Source organism: Magallana gigas, chromosome 6 (assembly GCF_963853765.1).
Source record: "Magallana gigas chromosome 6, xbMagGiga1.1, whole genome shotgun sequence".
In the NCBI taxonomy this organism is placed as follows: Eukaryota; Metazoa; Mollusca; class Bivalvia; order Ostreida; family Ostreidae; genus Magallana; species Magallana gigas.
Window position 1 is genome coordinate 42,586,716 of NC_088858.1, and position 27,241 is coordinate 42,613,956.

At 30.0% G+C, this 27,241-nt stretch overlaps 1 protein-coding gene across 1 annotated transcript; it reads right to left on the reverse strand.

Annotated features, from left to right (window-relative positions):
- Positions 1–244: 244 nt before the first annotated feature.
- LOC105319481 (allene oxide synthase-lipoxygenase protein) lies at positions 245–18,532 on the reverse strand. Its single transcript, XM_066088282.1, is given in 16 exon segments — positions 245–1,437; positions 3,882–4,045; positions 4,309–4,485; positions 4,582–4,673; positions 5,002–5,113; positions 5,370–5,430; positions 11,274–11,366; positions 11,611–11,728; positions 12,051–12,147; positions 12,293–12,388; positions 12,739–12,871; positions 14,425–14,522; positions 16,117–16,254; positions 17,581–17,625; positions 17,729–18,205; positions 18,414–18,532. Coding segments are annotated over 15 exon segments (2,001 nt in total). The 5' UTR covers positions 18,191–18,205; positions 18,414–18,532; the 3' UTR covers positions 245–1,322.
- Positions 18,533–27,241: the final 8,709 nt, after the last annotated feature.

The following is a 27,241-nucleotide window of genomic DNA, read 5'->3' on the forward strand; positions in this document are numbered from 1 at the left end:
AAAAAAAGTCAGACAGATTTAAAATATCATTTTCTTTCATTTCTAGCAAATGTAAAAGTCGAAACATAATCATACCCGCCTCGATGTCGGATGACGAATTGTTAACGTTATACGTGGCGAAATTTGGCGGCAGTTTGTTTTGTAATCAAATTTGTGTTATTATTTTCCTGTTGAATTATGGCTTACTTGAGCTGGAAAGTTACTGCAATGTCTATTTTTATACATTGTACATGTATTAAACAAAACCAGCGTTTTAAAGTAGATAAGGACGAAGGTAAGTAAGTGACTGTTTATTTAAGTGTCACATGCCAAAATTAATATTACAAGTAAAATTGCTTATAGATACAATGTATGAAATATTGGCATCCTGCCTTAAAACACACATGAGACACTTAAAATAGGTCATGTTATGCCCCTTGGCATAAAAAATACACATTAAGCAAAATTATGCTTCTGCATGTTTCCTTCGTATATACAATGAATAAGTGTTTTGGCTAAAATATCTTGTACATTTGAGTTACTCATTAAAAAATACAACTTGAACAAAATCTTCAAAATTTACTTCAATGTTTTTGGACTGTGCAAATAGATCAAAACGAAAATCACTATACAATTCAAAACGTATTAAAAAGTGTTTTTCATCCTCTAAAACAATAACTGCACACTATTTACATGTTCTAAAGTAATTGAAATTTTTTATAGAAAATTGGACCAATCAGGTTTTACAATTAAAAGTAATATAAAAGGAATATAAGCAAACAAAATTTTAATCAACAAAACACATGCTTTTTTTTTTAATTTTGATAGCACACATCAACAATTATGAACAAATATTATTTATTAGAGAAATAAAATGGAAATATAATTTTTTGAGATCACACTAATGTTCGTATTTTTAATACACTTTCAAGATGGTTCTGTTTTATTGAACATTAAATATATGAGAAAATTTTATTTTATTATAGAAATGGTCATTATATTCTCGATTTAGAAAAATCGAGAACAAACAGTGATACATTTCTAGATATTAAAATAATTAGGTCCAGCTTTATAAGAAGGCATTTACTTTATTGATTTAACGCATCTGAATTTTTATTTCATAAATGACTGCCTGTCACTTCTTTAGTAAAAGGTTAACATTAATTTTGTTTAAAGAAAATACTTGAAACAGGATGGGAAATGTTTTTGTGATAATAAGTGTGCGTAATTACTTGATTATGAATTGTCATGCGTAATTAAATGCCACTTTTTTTTCAAGGAAGTTTTTTTTCATAAATTTATTTCAGAATGTCTACTTGGTTTGTTCATGCATTCGGCTACCACTAGATACTGATTGAATTTGGGATTTCTGTCGGCAATAGGTAATCATATCCTCGTTCTAACTTCTCATTTCTTTGTTGAATGTTAGTTTTAATGTCCTGCAGTTCTTTTTTAAACCTGAAAAAGGATTTAAAGATTTTGAAATAGACATCAATTAAAAATATGAAGGAAGATTAACACACTTTTTTATTGACATATGTTCACTTCTATATACTCCTTAGAAGGGGGATTGTGTAAACCAAAACAATATTTCCCTAATTTGATTTGAATATTTTTTGCTTTAATTTCACGCGTCTTTCTTCGAGAGAAATCTTTTGACATTTTGTTACCCATTATCCAAAATTATGTTCACAAAATATATCAGGAATTCAAAGATTGTGTAAATGTTGGCTTCTTATAGAAACACCTTATATTTTCCGTTCGTTTGGGTTTAAACTGAAGGAGCTATTGTGCGCTACAAAATGACGTTGCGATTAGTATGCGGCTTTTCAAAGTCACTGGACAAAGGCAAGTTTTTCAATTTACCAAAAGTGATCAAATGATGTCATAAAGAAGAAAACTGTCACATTAATTGAATGTTCTGATTTATTTTCTGGTAAGTTTTCAAGGATTTATATTTTATTATAAAGATATAATATTAGATGCTTAATAATTTCTTAACTAACCTTCAAGGAAATAAGCTGAGATGCATTTCGACTGAACAATATTACGAGGATTGTATTACCAAAATGTAGGCAACACTGCCATATGTCAAAACGTTAAATTTATATTGGGTAGCACAGGCTTTTAATACAACCTCAATTTGTTTGCTGTGATTTATTACTATAGATTAACATGCAAGCAACAAAACAACAAATGTATTTGATAAATCACTGGAAAAACACTGTCATGTGGTCATCAAAAAGTACAGACCCTGAAGCATACTACTACACCAAAAAAGCTTGCGACTTTTGTGCGAGAAACGTTTCGTGTAAACCGTTTAGCGTTTCGTGTGAATCGTGAAGTGTTTTGTGTAAACCGTTTAGCGTTTCGGCCAAAGCGTGCAGCGTTTGGGGTAAAGCGCGTAAATCGTTTCGAGCAAAGCGTGCGAGAACCGTGTGAAACTTTCATCAGATTTCATTTGGAACTCCCTGAAAATTAAATTGTTTCAAAATGAAGCCTGTGTTTTACATTTCTTTAAACTCTTTACTGTTTATGATTGGCAAAACTCTTTTGTATGTATTCTCATTAAAAAAAATCTAGAAGAAATTATATACATGTACTTATCTTTTTTACAAAATTGAACTAATTTTTAACAAACAAAAGAAAGGTACCTGTATTAAAAGAAGACTAGTTACAGAGTACATGTATATTATTTTTATACGATGTTTCAGCACTGGTACAATATAAATTCGCCATACATAAAAAATATTAAATACAGTTAGCAAGACATGACTTCTATAGGAACAAACCTAAATCAACTTTTACTTACAATGTACACGATCATGTCTTGATAAACATGTATTTTTTTTAAATTTTTTACATCGGTAACTCTCACTGAGACTGCTTGGCTGTGTTCAACCAGCACACCAAACCTCAAACATCGGATAAGACCTGCACCTGGCTGAACCTGTGTATTTGTTTTCATTGGATGGTTATGCGTCTCCTTTTTTTGTCAATAGCCAGTAGAAATTTAATGAATTCAATGTAGTCAAAATCAGTATTTGATGAGGCCCAAAATTTAAATGATAGAAAATTTAACAATTGTTTGAACAAAATTGAATGTAAACATAGAAAAAATCTACTGTTCATCTCAATGAAATGCGGAAAGTAAATTCCTTGGAATCCCGATTAAAAATATTTCTACAAGTATTTATTTTAATTATTTAAACACTGTTAATGGAAAACAATAAGTCGTAGAAGTCATTAACACACATGTACATGGATTTGTCATCAAAGTACACATGCAGTTAATTATTATGGGAATCTATATGCATGTCAATGAATTCAAATCGATTATGATAGATACACTGTACGCCGTTATATGGGGCGCTGGTTATGTATACGGATATTGAGTCAAAAATTTCGATCATTTTCATTTTTTGTTCTTTCCAATACAATGTTGAATTACTTCTAGGAAAAAAAATCCGAAATAGTAATGACAACTTTTTTTGTTAAATCGATTTTTTTCCCTGTGGTTTTACATGTATGTACGGGAGGACCGAGGAAAAGAAAATCGATCAGGATTAAAACGGGTCCAAAGCGTGTGAAAAGCGAGCAAATCGTTTCGTGCGAGAATCGTTTCGTGTAAACCGTTCAGCGTTTCGTGTAAATCGTTTGTCGTTTCGTGTAAATCGTTTAGCGTTTTGGGCAAAACGTGCAGCGTTTCGTGTAAACCGTTCAGCGTTTCGTGTGAACCGTTTAGCGAGCGTGTGGTGTAGTAGTACGTTTAAGGGTCTGCAACTTGAAATAGTGTCATAGTTTTGCAAATCTTTAACTTATTGTTCAATTTACAGAAAGACCGGTTGCGATACTATGGTGGATAGAAATCTGAAACATAGTGGAGTAATGAATATTCATACTCCTCTACAATATCCACAGCAGCTGGATCATACGTATAGGTAACTTCAAAGTCTCCCAAAGCATTGTTAGTTCTTTCACTAAGAATTGTTGTAATGACCATGGTGTCTAGAATCGAGGACTTATCTGCTAGGCATTTTATGATGTCTTCTTCTTTCATTTGGTCCTAATTACAGATTGAGTTTAGAAAAGAATGAATTAATTTACCTTGATATTATTCACTGTGTTTTGACTTACAGATTTTTGGTATATAAAGTAATTATTTATCAAAATGTTTTTAAATGTTTTTTTTATTTATAATAAACTTTATAACATAAAGCGGGATTGCTATTATGATAAAAATAAATTATACACGCTGCAGTGCTTTGAGCACCACTTCATTGAAAATACTGGATGAAATTTACTTTTCAAAATGAGATTTCTACTTACTTTATTCTTTGGTGGAGCTCCTTTAAGTTTAAGAGGATAGTTTGGAGGAAATCCATAGACATCATATTGCGAGAAGTTTGCTGCTGCATGCACTACGCTGCTGGTGAAAATTGCACACGTGAAGACTAAGATTAGCTGATCAGGTGTGCTGAATTTTTCGTCCTTAAAAGGTACACCCTGTGAAAAATTGAAGATACCTTAGAACAAAAATTAAGAAAATAGAAACACACTTAATTACATTAGCAAACTGAATATTTTGGCAACAAAACTTACTACTAGCCCACATCCTCCTTTCGATTTTCCCTTGACAAGTTCTTGTCCAAAATTCTGAATTTCCACATCAGATTCAATTTTCTGACTTGAGTCTATAATAAGATTCAACAAACATTGATTTGTTCTTCCTGTCCTTATATTATATATTTAATTATATCATAAGATGTATTTTTAATGACAATGTAATTGTTTAATTTAAACGATGTCGTACATGTTAGAATATGCATTTTTAAAAAAGTATGAAAATGAATTAAAATCATGCACACGAAACAAAAGGTCAGTGAAATAGTAATGTTTGCAGTATTGTACTATGATTTTATATCTCTTCTTTTGAGATTAGAAAAAGCGAGACAACTGGTCAGTGTTCGGTGTATAACTTTTGAATCGGTATCAAGAGCTGTTGTGAATTTATATCCTTACCATAGTATAGGTTGACGTATTTTGTAACATAGTTATTAATGGCGTCGTACAAGGCCATCATATCGTCTCGTTGGTAAAACATCGGAAGTATGGATCCATCTTTGCAATAAAGCTAGTAAAGTAGAATGAAAACAAAATCATGTACATGTGTATGTCCTAGATTTAACAAACATGATTCTTTCAAAAAGAAGTTTTTGTGATCGTTTTGATTTGACTGGCTAGTTGATGACTAAAAATTGTAAAGCAACCAATCTGTTTATCCATTTTTTTAATAGAGACGGATGCAAAAAAAAATTTGACCAAAAAAGCTCAGCTTACATAAACAGATAATTCCGCTAAATTATAGGGAAAACAAATAAATTCCAAACCCCTCTGCTCTTCAAAAATTATGGATATCGTCCATCACAGTCCATTCGCCAAGATCTTGCTCTTTATTTAAAATATATTTTTTAAATTTAGCTATACATACTTTCAATTAAAAAAATCATAGATTAATACTTATCCTAAAAAGAAAAACATCAATCATTTAGTCAAAATTAAGCGTTTAGTTGAATAGTGTATGTTTTGACTTTTGATAACGTATAAAAAGTATTATCTTACTTAATAGGTCTGTTACTGACTGACTACGGAAATGAACCGTGGTTAATCAATTTCATAGGCGGCCAGGCTAAGCCAAGTCGTCTGTAAGATTGATCAACCCGATATATTATCGTAGTCAGTCGATAGCAAACCTATTAAGACTTTCGTTTCCCCGAGGGTTATCAAGTAAGATTCAATTTACAAGAAGCGATAATCTTAAAAAATCAATGAAACAGTTAAAAGTGGCCTTATATCTCACCGTATTTAACACACTCTAACTCTCCAAAATTATCATTCTCACTTTTAAAATTAGATGCAGCATCCTGCAATGTGATTCAAAGGCCAACTACTCTTATTTAAAAGCTATTTCAAGGGGCAACAAATCCAAATATTATAAGAACCTGCGGAACGCTGTTTCTGTATCAAATTATGAAATGTGGAGATGAGTAGGCGTGGTGTTAGCCACATTGCCGAATAAAAATCCCCATCAGACGGCATAGATATATATCCGTTCGCGTTTTATGTTTAAACTAATGAGAGTGCGACATTTCAGTTCGAGGGAAAATATAGAGAAATATTGGTAATTAAACCATCATTTAAGATAAGATCGAAATCGAAGTTAAAAATATGCAGGAGAGTTCATATCGTGCGAACCGATAAAAAAATTCAACTCTAATTATCTATCGAATATCAAGCTGTTAGTGGAGTGACACTACCATCAAAAATTTGATTTTAATGTACCACCCTACCTCACGGCTAATTTGTACTTTTTTGGAAAGATATAATATCAAGTATTATTATGCCTTCTGTCAGTTTGTCACTATATATTCAATACTCATCTATTTTCGCATAGTATCAAAGGATTTATATAGCGTAAGCATACTATGCCGAAATAGAGCACGGCAAACATTTTCAACGAAAATCTTTCGAGCGCCGACAGCGGGATTCGAACTCACGACGCTAAAATCATTCCAGCTTGAAGCCCAACACGTTACCTCTATGCTATATTCGCCGTTATTATATCTAACGGTATTTATATATATAAAACGTAGATATACACGACTGACATCAAGCAATTAAAATTATTCATTTTTCCAAAAACACTTCATTATTGGCGGTAATTTAAAAGTTTAAGTTTCTTATAAACTTTTGAACAAATTGATTCAACATTTTTCAAAGAAATTCTACATGAGAATCACAAAAACGCTTTTTTAAATGACGCTTGATAAAGAATGTACAAGAAAAAAATTCAATGAGATTTCGTCTGCTAAACATTTCGAGTTTTCTCGGTAAGGCCAAACGTCTCTCATATCTTGAAAAAAACATAAACCTTTGTTGACTTTTTATTGTAATATGTAAACGGTGTGACCGTTGGACCGAGCGCAGATTTAACACTTTTGTACAATAAAATCTATTTAAAACGCACACAGTAGAATCCGCCTGCATGGTTGCCTACTCAAATCATTCGTCAAAATTAAACTATACGTCGCGTGATCAGTCTACATTATGACGTCATATTTCAGACGTAAAACGTTCAAGTTTTGTCTTCGGAAATAGCCGAAGAGAGTTACGTGATTCCGAATTTTTTTTATTTCTTCTTTCATTGTTCATCAATTAAATTCATATGAATGCCGCTGTAATCAAATTAAATATCTTATCAAGTATCTAAAAGATCAGTTCCTTGACGTTAATGTTTTTATTTTCCATCTGATAATTTGATAAGACATACATAGAACAAGTCGTGTTTCTTGATTGAAGCACTACTGAAACTAATCTGGTTTTCTTTTTAATTTCTTTTAATTCAAATTACCGTCTATCAAAACACTGGAACTTATTACATCGAGTTTAGGGGCAATAAACATCGATAAGTACCAGTCAATCAATGATCGAACTACCTTTTTAAAAACAAAATGGCTGCCAATATGGCGGCGCCCAGGGCTGGAAGAAATTTTTTTTGGCCATAGTACCCCTGATTCAACTTTCATTTTCCACTGATTTTCTTATATATACGTGTTACCATTAATCCTCGCTTCGCGAGGCGGGCTTCGCCCGCCTCTCGCTGCGCTCGGTATAACAACTTGTTGATTAAATAAAGAATCAAATCAATTGATTGATTTGAAAAAAAAAACCAACAACAAACGCTTGCTTTTCAAGTGATTATTTTTAGCGACTTGTCAACACTCGAACGTCACAGCTACTGATAGCAAAGCACGTCAGTATATTCAATAGTCGGCATAATAATAACAATAGTGTTGTGTTGTGCATGTACTATGCCTAAATAGTAGTCAGGGTTTGATACATAGTGCACTCGCCTCCGGCTCGTGCACTATGTATCAAACCCTGACTACTATTTAGGCATAGTACATGCACAACACAACACTATTATATAACTAGTAATACTTTTCACTTGGTCGTAGAAATATCTTTGGTCAAAATTTAAAATTATAAAGGTCAAAGATCAATGACTGAAAAATGACCAAATATATACAAACTGAAATAACTTTAAAAAATTCGCGATTCATTTATCAATTTTAAACATTTTAATAATATTTTTGTTTATCTGTAAGGTGTATATATCGATGTGAAACAAAAAAAATTATTGATAATGAATGTCTGTTTGTATTATGAAGTGTTTTTCTTCAGATAACCACACTTTTGAAGATTAAAATTTATTTTTTATGTATATTTCAAAACAATAACACAAATTTTAGAAATACGTGTAAATACTGTAAAAATGAAAAATAAAAATTAACAAGAGGAAAAACAATTCAGATAAATAACTTTACTTTACGTGTGTTTAAAGTAAGTATTAGTTATCACTTCAAATTATTCAAGATTTAAAAAAAATGATCCAGGAACATGAAATATTGATATTCAATAGAAGAGATGACATGAAATATATTTTTTCATCTATTTGTCTCTTTGGATGGTGTTGAGTCACGTTTTGTCCACCGATTTGCATTTTACTTAACATTTAACCAATGGGACACAGAGCAAAGCTTTGAAATTGATATTTTATGCATTAATTTGTAATGAAAGTATAAAATTGCAGTATGCAATGTATTATTTAGACCCGTGTGTTTGAAATACGCTAGAAATTTTATCATTTTTGTAACATTGACATGTAAAAGCTAATTTTTTACCCCTTTTTTATTATCACAAAATTGAAAATCACGAAAAAAATTTACAGGCACATGTAATTAAGTACAAAATAAACAAATGTAAGTAAAATTGATATTTTATAGTAAGTATGTCATTTTAACACATTATTTTATCGGCATATTGTCCTATGTAAGGGGTCTCAAACTGAAATTTTAATCGCACCTTCTGTTATATACACAGCTAGTTCTAAAAAAAACTAAGTACAAGCATGATATATTAAGAACAACTTCTGTAACTGAGATTTCCTACCTCATATTTGTGAATCATATTTTAGAACAATTATATTAGTGCAGTATCCATAACAACAGATCAATATTAACAGAGATTCAATTATTCTTAATGTTTAAAAAGAACTCCAAAATGATGAAACAAATCAAAATCAGTGTATCAAACTGCTAATAATTTTATCATTTACTATATATAACATGCACTCAGCCAACCAGCCAAATATTATACGCTCTTCATCTTAGTTTGTGGTAAGATATATCAGACATACCGATTTCAGGCATTTGTTGAAAATACGAGTATATATAATTGTTTTTAAAATTATTCACAGACAATCAAAAATACGAAATAGGCTCATTTCTAAGCTGATTGGATGGATGAGACATCTCTAAAATCGGACAAAACTGTTCAAAGAGGAGAGCACAAGTAAAGAAAGATACGACAAATTACCAAGTATGTCAATTTATAAAGCTAAAATATTTCTTTAGGTTTGTCTTTACTTCACGGTGTATATTTTATCAACATATATGAATTATCACTGTAGTTGCCTCAGTAGCTGTGGATGCGATTTTTTTTCGTCCTTATAATAGCTAACAAGGCTATATAAAGACTATCCGCCTTGTGGTTAACAGTTTATAAATAAGAGACTTTGAGTTAATTGATGTTTGTTTTATTAACAAGAAAAAATTTAAAATGTATACATGTACTTGCATCAGACTTTTAGATACAATACCTCTGAAATCAAAAAAAAAATTGATTTAAGTTTTAAATCATGAAAAATAAGAATGATTGACAACAAATTGAAAAAAATTAAAATTGCACAAATCTAAAATTTTTATTGCATTTTAAAAAATATTTGACTGGAAAAAACTCTACGATACCTTCATATGAGGTATCTATTAAATATCAAATTTTGGAGGCTTAATGCTGAGTAAATATTTTAAATCAGCATTTGACTGGCAAGGATGGAATACTTGAAACACTTTACCATTATATCAGGTATTTTATAATCAGGGATATCAATTTTACTCGGATATCAGATAGCAAAAACGAATAATCAGACTTTTAACGAACGATAGTCGGGTTCCCGTTTTATATTAAAAAAAATTACAGAAAATCGTAATCTTAATTATATGCAATAAAGATATTCGTATCATACTTAAATTAAAAACAAACCTTAAATAATTGATACGGACCGTCTTTCAATTATTTTCGTGACGTTACGCACCAGGCACGAAGTATCATTATTATAAATTGGTGTAAGCGGGGGGGGGGGGGGGGGGGGTAGATACATTAGATGCATAGCATAAATAGCATAGGTGGGACATATACCACGTTGGTAATTCAAAATTTTCTTGCTTAAAACTAAACACTCACTCGCTAATAAAACAGTTTAAATTTACTTCTAAAAAAAAGAAACATTTTTGATATCTGTTGATACACGCATTAATTAAACATCATTGCATCTACATGTATACATTAATCATATCGTGTTTAATTCATTAAAGATTTTTTTTTTTGGTTTAAATTTTGAAGCTCTTGCACATATTGCAATATCAATAAAACTCTTGCACATATTGCAATATCAATAAAACGGTATGCACACGTCACTAATTAATAGAATGCCTAGGAAAAAATGACAAGACAATAACAAACTGTCAACCATCTCAAAAATCAATAAAATGATATACAAATTCAAAGCAGAGCAGCACGGGCCTCTTAAAAGATGGAGGTAGGATAAGGTACCTATAGGATTGAGCATTTTCTATCTGTCTTTATCATATTGTATCAAAATCAATGTTACCTGAATCAAATATCTTACAATTTGCGTTCATTTTTTTTTTATCTATTTCTTTATCTATCTATTATTGCAATTTTGATAAATATCAATCAACATTGCAATGTTTTTTGAATATGCACTATATTACATGTTTAACCGTTATTTTATACAAAAATTTTGCTTTCATTTGCAAAGTTTAGAAGTTTTGAGCAACAGGATTGCGTTTATTTGTGCTATAATTTTGATTTAATTTGCTTTTACACAGGAAAGCTTAGCACTATATGATTGGCGGTAAATAGATATTAAGAAAAGCCCACTTACCAAAAAATATTCTTTATTAAGAAAAAAATAACCCAAAGAAATTGCCCTTGGACTTTTCTGTTCAATTTTGTTGGTATTTAACCATCAATTATATTTCTTCTAAAGATTTAAAAATTCTGTTAACATATGTATAAAACTTGAAAATACTAAAACCCATGAAGTCATTTCATGTTATTCCCATGAACATTTATTTAAAAGTGCTCACCCCTTTGCTGCTAGCTCAAAGACACCCATGTTTCCAATGGCCATTGTTTTATCAATCCATCCTCCAGGTGAAACCAAAAAGCCAAGACCAAGACTACAAAAGCGTCGAAAATTAGATAAATGCATTAATTCAACTAACGCTATTTCACAGAAGATAAGAAGGGTTTGAATAATATTTCCTATGTAAAAACATAAGCGCTCCTAAGTTTAAGTTAAAGTCTGTGTTAAGTCTGAGTTAAAATGATGAATCTTTATTGATCAGGATTGCTTTATTTTTTTCGCTGTCACTTCATATTGAGGATTTGTTTTTATGATGAAACAATTTGGAACACTCGCACTTGTTTATGGCAATGATGTGAAGAAAATGAGGAGCCATCAACTTAAACATTAGATGTGACGGAGAAAGACATCTATTGGCCGCAATGCAGATTCCCTCCATGAGAAAGTGTGTGTTACCTTCAAGAGGAGAGAAAGTTTTGAAAGATTCTTTTTTAAATTGTCATTTTTGTTCTTTTTTTTTACAAAACTAGAAATACATAAAATAGATAAGAAAAAATCAATTAATTCTTTTGTCTTAAAACATATAATTTTACTCTACGTTTCACGGTTTATGTTCACTTTACTTCTGCTTCATAGGTTCAGTAATTATAAATTACAAATTTTAAACATCGATCCCTGGCTTTACAACATTTAATTAGTGGAAACCATAAAACAGCATTTTTTTTTTGTTTTATTCTATATGCATTTTCGGGTTCAATTCTCGATTCGCATTTCCTACCCAGGTGTGTGATAGCTTGATGGTAGTTCGAATCAGCCACATTGTACCACATTTTGACGATTTGCCAGGTATTTTTTGGATCACTTGGTAAAAAAACCTAAAAAAAAAAAAAAAAAAAGAAAGATTAATCTTAGGTTAAGATACATACATTTGTATACAAAATAATCCATTGAAAATCGAAAATAATTTATATAAGTTCATATTATTTCGTTATAATGTGTAAAACATATCTTTAGACTCACCGGGTTGTCTGAACCTTTCTGTTGAAACAGTTGTATTGCTACAGGTACTAAATGTCCATTATTGTTAACAAAGAACAAAGCAATTGGAGCAGGACACTAAATTGAGAGTGAAAGGAAAAACAATGTTTTAAAAATTCCTAATGACATTCCTTTTCATGTTATATCGAATAAATCTAATCTATTGAATACTTGTTGAGCTTAGCATGTTTGGCTAGATTACTATTTCAAGATTTCTGTTACTATGCTTTTTCATATCAGTAAAATAGAAATTAACCCTCGTATATTCATTTTATTTTTTTTCAAACGTATATTAAAAATTGTAGTGCTGTGCTATTTCTTAGCAACCAACATATCAAAAAACAACTTCTTTCTTTACATAAATATTATCTAGGAAGTCATGCTATTTAGAATATTGAATCAAGTCTCTTCTTAATATATTAACTTACTATATACTCCTCTAAGCAGGTTATTCCATCAAGGATCTCAAAATCAACGATGAATAATCGTTTCTTTGAGATGGCTAGAGATATGGTTAATCCTTCGAGAAAGGGTTTTAAATTTTCATCGGTCACCCCAAACCTGGTAAGCATACCATACTTGTATATTTAAGTCCTATTAATGAATTAAGCAATTTCCAACTATATTGCTTTTATGAAAAATTGCTATTTTACCATTATTTTTAGAGAAAAAAAATATCGCATTTACATATTTTTGCTTTATATATATTCAATGGTTATATTTACATTCATAAAATCGAATTGACTTGCATTGACTTTCCCCCAAAAAATGTGATGATTTTAAATGTTTCTAAAAAAGACAAAAATAAAAAGCAAATAAGTGTACCTACACATTTCTGTACACAGCCCTAAGAAATTCAAGCTAATACAGTTCTAAGCATTATTTCTTTTGAACATTTCTTTAATATAGTGAAATAGTTAATTCTTAAGACAAACAGAGTAACTGTAAAATATTTGTTTTTAAAGAATAATCTTTTTTAGTTTCTGTTTCACTTTTAGAACAACTTAGAATACCTAACGTTTGTTTAACATTAGAATTATTAAAATTTTATATTTCTGTTGCATGAAATTCAAATTCCCTCTGTTTAAAACCTAATTAAAACATTGTTTATTTGAAAATAAAAATAAAATAAAAAGTCCAAAAAGGCTTAATGTACGCTGCAATGATGAACTTTTTGGACTGAGCCAAGAAAATAGTTCAGTTTAGAAGAAACAATGAAGGCTAGAGTTACATGTTAGTATTTCAAATCAAATTTACGTGTAAGTTAACAAGAGGCCAATTGACCACATCCCTCTTCTGAGCGACAAAAGCCATAATAAAATCGGCATAATGGGTAATAAGTAATTATGATACCACATATCTGAAGATTGAAGAAGAATAGATCATGTCAGACTATTTTTTTTCAAGATATTTTAATGTTGAACATTGATTCCCTTTTACAGAGCATTGTTCTTTTTATTATATTTAACAATAGCAGATAGATAGATAGATAGATAGATAGATAGATAGATAGATAGATATATATATATATATATATATATATATATATATATATATATATATATATATATATATATATATATATATATATAGGTTTTGGCAAAAAAGATTTCTGAAGTATTCTCCTTTCAGATATATTCCTATGTAAAAATGTTATTTCCCATTTTGCTCCTACCCTATTCCAGGAGATCAGGATTTGAACACACTTGCATCTACATTTCCTTCCACTACAGATACAGCTTTTCTAGTAAAATGTCTTTTGAGAAGAAGATTTTTGACAAATAGCAACAATTTATTTTTATGAATTCTTAATGGTTCTTGAGAAGAAGTCCAAAATGAAAAAAAATTTAGAGAGGGACAGACGGACAGAGAGAAGACGGACGCCGGGCAAAAAGCAATAAAAAAAATCACTCGAGTTTTCAGCTCAGGTAATCAAAATGCAATATCAACTGATATATGGGAGAGTCATTAAGACATAAAATTGACTACTTTTTTAAATACAATATAAACTTAAATATTATTTATTATCATTAAAATATTTTTACAAAATATATTAATGCAACTAATATATCAAAAGATACATATCAGGTATAATATATTATGGAAAATCTTACTTGCTCGGTATTTTTGTGCAAAGACGAATCAAGTTTGGGTTGACGCTATTTAATCGTTGCCAACCAAAGTGTTCATCACTTTCCCAATCATGCATATCCTATTATGAAGATATGAATCATACAAAACATTAATGCAAGATTACTTATCCTTCAAAATCTTATCTTTATTTTTCTCATGTAGGTCTCGCTACAAAAGTTATGCTAGGATTTTTCTGCAATACATCCATCTTCATTATCCGTATCTACATGTACCTAGGTAGATAAATTAAATAGACTGGAAAATCAAAAGTACTGAAGTACTGACGGGAGTTGATTTTATCGATTATTATTTATTTTAGAATCAACGCCAGTGATAATGTTACAGTAAAACTCGTTTATTACGAACACGGATATAGCGAATTCTCGGATATAGCGAAGTGTTTTTGAGTCCCCGGTAAAAAATTCAACAAATCTTTGCAAAATTTTATGGTTATAACGAATTTGAATAGAACGAATTTGCGGATATAGCGAACTGATTTTGAGTCCCGCAGAGGTAAATAATAAAGAAATCTAACACTTTTATAACGAATTTCGTTACAGTTTAAAACAGTTTGCACTGTCATTAAACCATTTAGTTTGAATTTATTTATCTTTCATATAAATTTTTCTACTTACAGTCCGATTATTAAAGGTATCAAAGAAACGTATTTTTATTCTAAGCCTCAATTAGCAAAAATTAAAGTCTGATGAAAGAAAACATGTATATAGTGAATTCGCTATAGTTATTATTACGAATTCGTATTACGGATACAACAAATTACGGATATAACGGAAGTAAATCCATTGGTCCCTAGGACTTCGCTATAACCGAGTTTTACTGTATTTTGCATGGCAAGTGGTTTCTTATATGTTTCTGATTTACGCACACTTTTTATAATATGAATACTCGGACTCTTCCGAAATTTTTTTCGAGAAAACCCCATTTGAATCATGTCTTGTAATATTTAAAGATACTAATAATTCCATCAACGTATGTATCAGTAATCGAAATATTTCTGAAAAATTTTATGGATCCAAGTAGTATTGAACCCTATCTTCGTTCAACCAGACGCTCGGCTGTCTTCGTTAATCTCCGACAAGTAAGAGAAATTCTCTGCTTGTCGAAGATTTACGGAAACCACCGATCGTCTGGTTGAACGATACTATAGTTAACTCTTGCGTAGGAATACATACATGTACCACCACAAAAAATGTCTAAATTGTTTCCTACCATTTAAAATCTAACTATTTTCAAGGTATCAAAAAATAAGTTTCCTTGAAAAACAATGCTTCAGAATTCATTACAGTAAATTTATCGATTATTTCCGAGAACTAAGTCTTGTCAGTGGTGATGATTTGTGCTTAGGTCCAAACACTGTTTCACTTTCGGTTTGCCGGGGTAACTGCATAGGAAAGTTGATTAAAATCAAATCCCAAAAATAACCCTTTATAATACAATAATATAAAACAATATGTTCATTATTTTAGGAACACAATATAATTATTCCATTGAAGGTTTTGCTACCACGAATTGACGTCAGTCCATGCAATCCTTGACATAAATTATACTATCTATCTATCTATCTATCTATCTATCTATCTATCTATCTATCTATCTATCTATCTATCTATCTATATGTCTATCTTTTTATCTATCTATCTATCTATCCATACCTTTGGCTGTCCAAACATTTGGCAAGAAACAGTGTTTTTCAAGTCTTCTAAGTCTTTCGAATTCCATGATCCACCACCTAAGATCATTTCAACTGTTTTTCCAGCGATCAATATGGCATTTCTTTCATAAATGTCCCACTATTTCAATAAACAGATGCAAAATTTGATTTGAATATTACTCAAGGATCGCATAATTGTATTGTACCGTTTTTATAGAAGCGATTTAACAGGTGCAAAATGTATGCATTTTTATTTATAATTTCAAATATTGAATGCTCAGCGGACCTCATGATCATTTAAACTGAATAAATTTTTTCTATCAAAAAAGTGACTAAAAATTAAAAAACAATTTTGATATCAAATATTTTTATAACTTAAATGAAGTTTTATGCAATGTCTGCTTTAAATTTTAATGAATCAATCCATAGAGCACCACTTATCATATTGTTTTTGCGCAAATCTTTTGAATTAGACTTAACTTTAAAATGAAACAATTTATTCAAATTTACATTCATATGTATGAAGCAACCCTAACACTAAATATTTCATTTTCCAGTGTAAAATTAAATGTATCTCTATGATAACACTATAAATTAAATTTGTATTGTATTTTCTAATATATTTTATCAATTATGCAAATGACGTAATGTTTTGGTCAAGATGGGTTTGCATAATTATACGAAATAAAAACATCGCTTAAATGTCAATAATAAGGTATGTATACGTTCAAATGCTGGTAATTATATAAAGAAAAGTAATAAAAAAGCATAATAAATATAATAAAGTGCTAATTACTGTCGGGGAATGATTATATTTATAATAAGTACCTATGAAGTGTTTTTAACATTTAGGAAAAGTATGGATTTCGTCTGATTTCTGGCTTATAATTCATTAATGAATATTTCACGGGTTTCTATTATAGTTTTGATACAAAGGGAATTCAAGAAATGAGGTTTTCGTCTTAGAACTGTACAACCTGGCATCGAAAAAGTATAAGGTCTATTCAGGAATTTAAGTGTGTTGACAGATCAGTGCCATTGAATTTTTCATAAGTTTAAAAAAACCTAAATAACGCATTAATATGATAATCATCACTCAGTCTGCAATTTTACATTAATTAAGTAATTTGTGTCCATGTATGGGGTTGGTTGATTTACGTTTACAAATAACAGACTTATCAATTGTTTGTCTATATATCCTGCTAACAGATGAAAATCATCAACAAAGGTAGACCAGCATCTAAATGATGGTTAACATCAATTCCCTTAATGAAAGTCGTTGCATTCAACATGCACATGTAGCTCTTATTGACAAATGTAACTGTAGGTAATGTCTTCATCTTTATTCCAAAACTCGTACTTAATATGTCTCAAAAAGGTATGATTTCACAACCGTTAATGAGTTTTTAACAATGGTGTGATTTCAAAAAACATGATACAAAAACTGTCAAAATATTCTTTTTACCTTTTTACAGATAGAGAACTCCTCATCTTCTGGAACCTTTTTAACCTGCATTTAACAAATGAACAGAAAATTAAAAATCATAAATCACTTGTAGTTTTTTTTTGTTAAAGATAAAAAAGATAATGAATGAATAATCTTCTTAGGTTACCTGTACAGACAGACCAAAAATCTTCTCCTCATATTCATACAGTTGTCTTTTTTCTTGAAGTTCTGCATTTCTCTGATCGAGTCTTGGATCAAACTGAGGTAAAAATGTATCATATTTTCCTACGTAGAAAGCGACACCAGGTCGAATCCATCGTATGATCGGAAAAACAGACGCAACTCCGCTCTTTAGGTTAAGCACTTCTATTTTATCAACAAACCAATCGCTGAACAACCCTGCCTGGTCTCTTCGTAACTTGATCTCGGTTACTTCGGGTATATCTACATCATCTTTGAACTTAAAGATATCCACCTGGGCACGCTCAAAATCATTACTCGACCAGTTATCTAATTTCGCAGTTTTCGTGGGCTCTCCATTTTTACCTAGAAGTACTATATCACAGTTGCAGTCTGTGCCGGCACCTGTCTTGCCCCCAGTCGTTACTCTCAACTCGTAATAAGGCATTTTTAAAAATGTTTTCTAAATATAAATTTATATTAGAACTAACATCGTGTAAGCTGTTGAATGCAAAAAATTGATTTTGATCAACACAATTTCTAGCTATTGTAAATAAAATGTCATTATTAAATAGAGTGTGTTAAATTCAACAATTTTTCAAAAACTTCGTCAATATCAATTAATAATGAAAAAAAAAATGCATGTTCAAAATAGAGTAATTGTATCTTACCCTATTTAAAAGCCAAATACTCAATTGTTTTGTTGGTATAATTCTGTTCGTAAGTAAATGTACATGTTCTCAAACACTATTTTGTTCGACCGAAAATGAATATGTACTTAATACCATGAGGTTTCATCCGCGTTGCCGTGATGGTTTTCCTTAGATAACGGTCGTCTGTAATTTTAACTAGCATTACTGCTGTTAAGGCAAAATCCAAAATGAACTTCTTATAATTAGGAATAAGATTTTAATTGTTTCTTTTTGTTTTTTGTTTTTGTTTTGCTTTTGATCAATTTTGAGAAAACAAGTGTAAAGACACATGAAAAAAAGTTTAGATGTAAAAAAGAGTAAATTTTGAAGTTAATGCAATATAATGTGCATGAGCTGCATTATGTTTTTTAACGATCTATTTAATTTTAGGGCAAATGAGTATACATACATGTACCACTTTGGCACTTTAACAATTTTTACTTTATTAAAGGAAATATTGAGTTATTTTGAACCAACTAGCCGAAATAATAAAACAACTTTGTGCTTTTGTAGGTGAGAAGGTTTTTATGTTTTGTGTTAAATATAATTAACGACCATGCATATTACACTACCTCGTTTATTTACTTTTACACTCAACCTGAACAAACTAAATGACCTAATTATCACTAAAGAGTATTTTTTTTAAAAAATTACAATCGATATTTAATATTTAATTAATGATTGATTTATTGTTTTGACTTGATAAGGATTACAATTTTTAATGATTTATAAAAAAAATAGCAGAGAGACATATACCTTAACAATAATGAAAAATTCTTTAAACACCGTCCTTCAATAACATCACCCTGTAAGTAAAAAAAAATCAGATAATTTAAATGAGTAAACCTATATTTAATAACTATGTATTCGTGATGTTTTATATCCATGCATACCTAAATTATAATAAACTGGGGTAATCGCTGCATTATTTAGACAATTCCTTAATGTTATCAATTCAGGAATTCCAACACAAAGGTATGATTTCACAACCGTTAATGAGTTTTTAACAATGGTGTGATTTCAAAAAACATGATACAAAAACTGTCAAAATATTCTTTTTACCTTTTTACAGATAGAGAACTCCTCATCTTCTGGAACCTTTTTAACCTGCATTTAACAAATGAACAGAATATTAAAAATCATAAATCACTTGTAGTTTTTTTTTGTTAAAGATAAAAAAGATAATGAATGAATAATCTTCTTAGGTTACCTGTACAGACAGACCAAAAATCTTCTCCTCATATTCATACAGTTGTCTTTTTTCTTGAAGTTCTGCATTTCTCTGATCGAGTCTTGGATCAAACTGAGGTAAAAATGTATCATATTTTCCTACGTAGAAAGCGACACCAGGTCGAATCCATCGTATGATCGGAAAAACAGACGCAACTCCGCTCTTTAGGTTAAGCACTTCTATTTTATCAACAAACCAATCGCTGATCGATATTTAATATTTAATTAATGATTGATTTATTGTTTTGACTTGATAAGGATTACAATTTTTAATGATTTATAAAAAAAATAGCAGAGAGACATATACCTTAACAATAATGAAAAATTCTTTAAACACCGTCCTTCAATAACATCACCCTGTAAGTAAAAAAAAATCAGATAATTTAAATGAGTAAACCTATATTTAATAACTATGTATTCGTGATGTTTTATATCCATGCATACCTAAATTATAATAAACTGGGGTAATCGCTGCATTATTTAGACAATTCCTTAATGTTATCAATTCAGGAATTCCGACACAAAAAATAATATAAATGCAGAAAGTGTGCAAAAATGTATGAAATCCAATTTACTGCAAGATTGAATGTATTTGCTATTTATATATAAATGATGTAATACCGATTGAATAATTTATATCAATTGGCATTACAAACAACTATGTCATCAAGTAAGTCACACGCACGAAAAAGCCTATCACGCTTTTCTTACTAATATGCAACATCTGCCTATAAAGTAATTCAAAAAGTTTTGCAATCCTGCAATAACAAAAAAAAATTATTCATTTATGAAATATGGCTTGTGACCATTAAACTATATAACATGGGACAGGCAACATACTGTTTCATTATAAAAAAGTAATTAAATCTGAAATAGATCGCGACACGTTTGATTTAATACAATATAATTACATAACTTTACTACATATAACTTGTGAGTAATAACACAAATACCAAATTGTAATATCGAAGTGTTTTGATACCATCTATAAGCAATAAACATATCTGCCTGTGCCAAATCAATTGTTCATTTTCAATATTCAGCATAGAATTCTAACATCCTTAAGTTCGAACTATATTTTGTTTCCGTGGTTTTCAAAAGACACGGCCGATAATTATATAAGTTAAAGTATATATATATATTTTTTAATCAGATTTTCGACAATATTTCTAATTTATGACCTAAATGTACTTTGAGTATCAATCTTATATCTTATATTGAATTAGGATGCAATTCACGGATACATGTGGTTAGATAATAAAGGAACTCAGTAGCCGTTTATTATGTGACAGGATTCATGAGAGGATATATATACAGGAATTAAGTGTAAATTTTATATAATATTTTGATTATATAAAGGAGGTATTATATCAAAGGCGGATGTGTTGTATACATGCATGAACGCAATTTCAATATTGTATGGTTTATAAATATCGGGATCTGGGTATAAAACAGATTTTTTTCTATTTTATAATTTATGAAAAAATGCTTAATAATAATAATGATTATAATAATAATAATAATTTTTTTCTTAAATAGTATTTTTTATGTTATTTACGATACACATATTGGTAAAGAAGATTAAAAGGGAATTCATTATAAACACATTAACCATTTAAAACAAAGTCATTATTGCACAGTCAAAATTTAATTCAAAAAGAAATGATTAAGGATCGAAAACTTAAGGTTTTACCCCTCAATTTTATTTTATCAAGAATTTTATGTGAAGCATATCATTGAAATTTATATTAGACAAGACGTATTTAAAAGATACAAGGAAAAAGTTGGTTTGAAAAAGTATTCATTTCTCTTCGTTATAGCATACTTAATTTGAAGTTTTTTGCACCTAAAATACAATTTTAGCCCGATTAGTTTCCATTTGTTTTATTCATAAATTAAGCAAATATTTTCATCAAATATTATTTACAATTATACACAATGATCAGATTGAATAGTGCGATTACCAAGCTGAATGAAGCTGCTTTGTCGTAACTTTTTTCACTTCAGATAAACAATTAATTCAATAGTTACAATTTTATTTGAAATAAAAGGTTTTTGATTATCAAGACTTTTATAAAAATAATTCAGTTTGCATAATTACGTATTTAGTACTATTTGACATGACAAAGTCATGTCATTGGATGTCAGTGATGTAAATTTTAAAAAGAGGGTGTTTATGGTTAAAGTCTACCAATCACCGGCTACAAAAATTATAGACTTTTTTCTATATATCCCTAAAGTCTATTACTCTCTGAAAATTTTATTTTGTACATGTAACATAGAACCTTTAGATTTTCTCAGATTGTCGCAAAAAGATACAAACTCTGAAGTACAGAAAACATTATTTATGTGGCTATTGAATTTGTAAGAGCTTACATTTTTACAACCTTACCATGAAATTTCTAAAAAGAAAGAATCGAAAGATTTTACCTATGAAACCAACTTGTATAATCTTACTATTCCCAGGATAAACTAAATGGACCAAATCTTTCCGGAATTAAATATACCATGTAAATCTATGCGACGTGGATATAAACTCGCATATCTGCGACGTAGCTCATATATGCAGTAATATATTCCAAACGTATCAAAGGTTTAAAATAAGTGTTAATAATAAAGTATAATAAAAAGAAAAGTATATTGAAATTTCATAAAACTACTTTTATTTTTGTCATTATCGTCTAAAAACCCTTCTGCACGAAAATATAGTGTCCCCGAAAAGTATTTGTATATTGACTTCAAATGGGTTTTTTTTTTCAATAACGTTGTGTAATTATCAAATAATCTTTCTGTGCTGAGTAGATAAATAAAATCATACTCATATTTAATATAATGATCACGTGCGCAATGAAATTGAAACGTGACGCGCGGGATACCTTAATATTCAAGAAAAGCGAATTTAAAAGCGGGATTTTGATCGCGGTCAGAAGGGGGCTACTTGTATCCTTTTTTACATGTGTACATGTGTTAGCAATCTACATTCTTTATGACGCATCGTCCATCAAGTGATGAAACTCGTCGCTCTACACCTACAAAAAAACAAACTTTAAGATCATCAGTATCTATTGTTTAAAAATAGTCAACCCATTGTTATTCCACAGAACTTTGCTGTCGATCGATCAATGAAAACAATTCTTTTTTGGAATAGGAAAGGTGTAAAGGTTCATGAGGCACTCACAGCAATATTTTCCTCCAGCCTTCTGCATCAGAGTATCAAGTAGCATTATTTCCTAGCTAATATCAATTTTAAAAGTTAAAAAGTCAAAACACATGGTGACGTTATATTATCATATTATATAAATTATATATATTATTAAATAAAGTATTATAAATACTCCCACTGTAAACAATATCTCTCATTTTTATTTTGGCGAACATGAGGACGTCGTTCCATTTAAAGTATTTTAAGAAAAAGTCTAAGCTTGCTTATCAAATTATTGAGAGCACGAAGTGTTCTTATTAATATGTAAACATTCAATTAAGAGCATGTTGTGTTCTTATGAATATATAAATATTCGTTGAGAGCACGATGTGTTCTTGTTTATAACGCTAAAATACAAAGTATTTTTTACGAAGAACACGTGGTGCTGTACTGATTAAAACCGGGACACGTTATGTACCGTCATTTAATTGCACGTAATGCGGGTATTTAATATAATGGCAAGTAAACTCACAGAGTCGAATAGCAAAGCTCTCTCAATTTTTGCAGTTTCCGACAGCGAGTCGTTTGAAAACTTGAAAGTTTGAAAGTAGCCCGGATGTAAGAGCAGCTGAGAAATTTTTGTGTTTTAATAAGATTCAAAATTGAAGCAAGAAGCCTGATAATCATGGTCTGATTGATTCACCGCCATCCTGCTCTACCACAAATAACAATAACGATTCCTGAGAGGCTGGTACTTGTAGAAAACAAGTGTAAAGACATATGAAAAAAAAACGTTTAGATGTAAAAAAAAAAAAAAAAAAAAAAAAAAAAAAAGTAAATTTCTCAAAGTAACACGAAAAAAAATATTACATATGTCTTGTTAAATATGTCTACAAAATATAATGATAAGTTGAAGGGTATAATGGGAATTGACGATTGAATAGACTGTGTTTATTTTCTTGCCAATGAAAATTAACCTAATAGAAATAATGAGACAGAAACGGACATTTTTTTTTAAAATCACGTACTGATGTAGATTTCTCAGTGACTCTTGACAATGTTGAAGAGTCATTCGAATATTTTGATTATGATGAATATGAGAATGACTGGATTCGTTTGATGTCGATAAAAAAGAAGTTGAAGATGACTCAAATTTGGCAGATATGGTCAATATTTAATGTGCATAACTGAAGGTGACACATAGAAACTTATTCAAAAGTAATCAAGAACTGCAAATTTTATTCTTGATGTTTGGGAAATGTTGTTTAAATTCACCCAAAACAGAGATGTGGGGTTTCAAGCCATCCAAAAATGATTGTCATGGGATTGTGCCATTAATGAAGACTGCTCAGTTGCTTGTATCAAAATCTAAAGGGAGCAATATCAAATTTAGTTCGTGTATAAAAGATGCAATCATATTACTGAGTAGTTTAATACTTGGTCTATCACAAAAGAAAAGATATTTGTTAAGAAAGGTATTTCCTTCAAAATTTTCAAAGAACTATATATGATATTAATCAAATTTGGCCCCAATAATTCGGCATTTATTAAAGTGTTTCAGGTATATTAAATTATTGTGTGTTTTTTTTAAAGAGTTGATACAAACTATATTTTCTATTTTTTATATATTACCTTTATTTGCACTCATTGGCAGTTTATGACGTCAGAAGTGACGCTATTTTTATAATTCAATAAAAATAAGTCATTATTTGACATTTTTCTTATCTTTTTTTGAATGGGAAATATAGAGCGACGCTTTGAACAAGAACATAATTTTTGTCCCTTATAATTACTGAATACATACATCTTTGGTGAAAATATTTTGTTTGTTCAAGCAATCGCTCAATGTTTTCTTGAAGAAAAACTGCTTGAAAACTAGCCTTTTTACCACAAAAATGCGAAAATGGCGAGAAAAGGTGAACTTTATGATGTCATATTTTTAAATTGTGGGCACTTTATTCAAAATGAAAAATATGCATAAACTTCAAATGTACATGTATATTTGTACAAAGAAAACAGAGAATTACAGTATAATGTTGATGTTCATTTTAGAGGGCCGTTTTAGGCTCAAACCGTATATAGTCCTTTGTGCAATGTAAATGAAAGATTAACTGATCAACTGTTCGGTGATGGTGTCCCGAAAAAGATGAGAAATCTGCCAAATTTTGACAAGTGCAAGCGAAATACTCGTTATCGTTGGCAGTCATACAATTCAAATTGGAGCGATAATAGATATACTACCAATTTAGAGGGAATTTCAAAAACAGATGAGGGAATTATGGTCAAAATGGCAATATAATTTTTAGGCAAGAAAAGGCAGTACATAAAAAAGACATATGAAATAGTAAGTGGAAGACTTAAGATTATTTTTTGCATGAATGGAAAATTATTACAAATAATTCAATGGTGTTGAATACTATTCAAGATTGTGGGATATATTTTGTTCATATACCAGAACAAGTTACTGTTATAATAGATTCAGTTAAATTTAAAGTTTTCTTTCTAGAAGATAAGATTCAAAAGATTTTAGAATTTGCAATAAAGATTGAGGGTAGTGAGAAAATTAGAATCAGAGAATCAGTAAAATTATCAAAATGGTTGTACATAATTTCTGGTACTACCGCAGCAACAGGCAATGCTTATGTAAATCCTCTCCAATGGAATTTATGACAAGTTGGTGACATTATTTAAAACAGTTCAAAGAAAGAGCTCCGTTGGTGGATAAATAATATTATACATGAAGTACAAAATTGGAAACCAATAAGATTTAATCGTTCAATCGTGTAGATTATTGGAAAGAAACAGGTGCATCCAAAGAGAGTATGGGAGCTGGGGTTTTTAATAGTCACTTATAAAATGTGGAAAACAGAAGAGAATTTCATAATTATTATTTAAAGCAACAGTAATAGGCAATCAAACTGTCTAACTATTTTCCAGTTTTTGAAGATTTTAGGAATTAAAAAAGGTAGCACTACTGCATTTTATACAACCAATATGGGAGGAATGGTTTCAATAGAAATTTTATGTAAGGGAAAATTGAACTGGTGTTTTAAAATAAATTTATGGCTTACATGCCAATGTTTACTAGGTTTATTAAATGAGGTCGCAGATTTTCTATATAGAAATGTTACAAACTGTAGATACATGTAATGGAATTGAAAATCAAAATCAGAGATTTTTCAGAGAGTAGCGAAACAGTTACTTGCATCTGATAATAATTTCAAATTTAATAAGTTTGTATCCAGATATTTTTGGAACAAAGCTTTGAAAACTGATTCTCTTACATTTTTATTGTATACTTGGAGACCATTTCCCACCAATTTATCTCATCAGTAGAAATATTAATTAAGATAATAGAGAATAAAGTTGAGCAATCAATAATTATTTTTTTCTCTTTGGCAGACTCAATCTTGGTTTTCATTGTTGTTACCAAGAATTTTTTTATTCCCTATTAGACGTCTCAAGCACAAGGATCTAATAACAATGAAAGAAACTCTAAGACTTATTCAGAGCAAAAGGACTTAAGTCGCCGCGGCTATCTCTGGAGACGAGCAACGACTGCTGGATTTCCAAAAAAATCTTTCTTCAGGCTGGAGACAACCCACATCCAAACCATATGACATTGCGTGGAAACAGTTTAATTCTTGATGTAATAAATGGAAAAGAGATTCCGATAGCCTCGCTGAAAAAGATTCGATTTCGTACCTTTTTTTATATTTAAAGCTGGAAAATCATATTCTGTAATAATACACACAATGTTACACTTAAACAGACTTTGGGACTTTTTAACAAATCATGGATAGATAATTAATTTTTAGTTTCAAACTTCATGAAGGGGGTATATAATGTAAAGCCTCCGCTACCAAGATATACATTTACTGGGAATATTTCTGTTATTTTGAATTACTTGCGTAGTTTGTATCGCCAAGATCACTGAGTATTAAAGGTCTTACTAATACTAATATGTTGTGTGCATTGATAGCTTTTAACACAGATGCACGTGTACAAATTTTCTTTGCACTGAGTTTTAACAAACGTGTTTTTTTGTGACAGAATAAATTTTGTTTGTACTACTCTGCTTAAGACATCGAAGCCAGAAAGATCAGTTTGTGTATCTTTGAAAAATTTTAGTCAGAAAGAATTATGTGTATTTAAAACTTTACTGAAGTATATATGAAAAAGGACTAAAGACTACCGTAAAACTGATCCATTGGTTATATTTTTGCAACTTATAAATTTGTGTCTACTTCAACTCTGTCAAGTTACAGAAAACAAGTGATGGCTACAGCAGGTATTGATACGAATTTATCACATTTTTATCTCAATATGCGGTGGATATAACTAATGGGATAATTAAACATTACGTAGCTTTAGGCAGACTATTGACGTAAAATGAACAAGTAACAAAATAATTCAGACGAAAAGCGTAGAATTA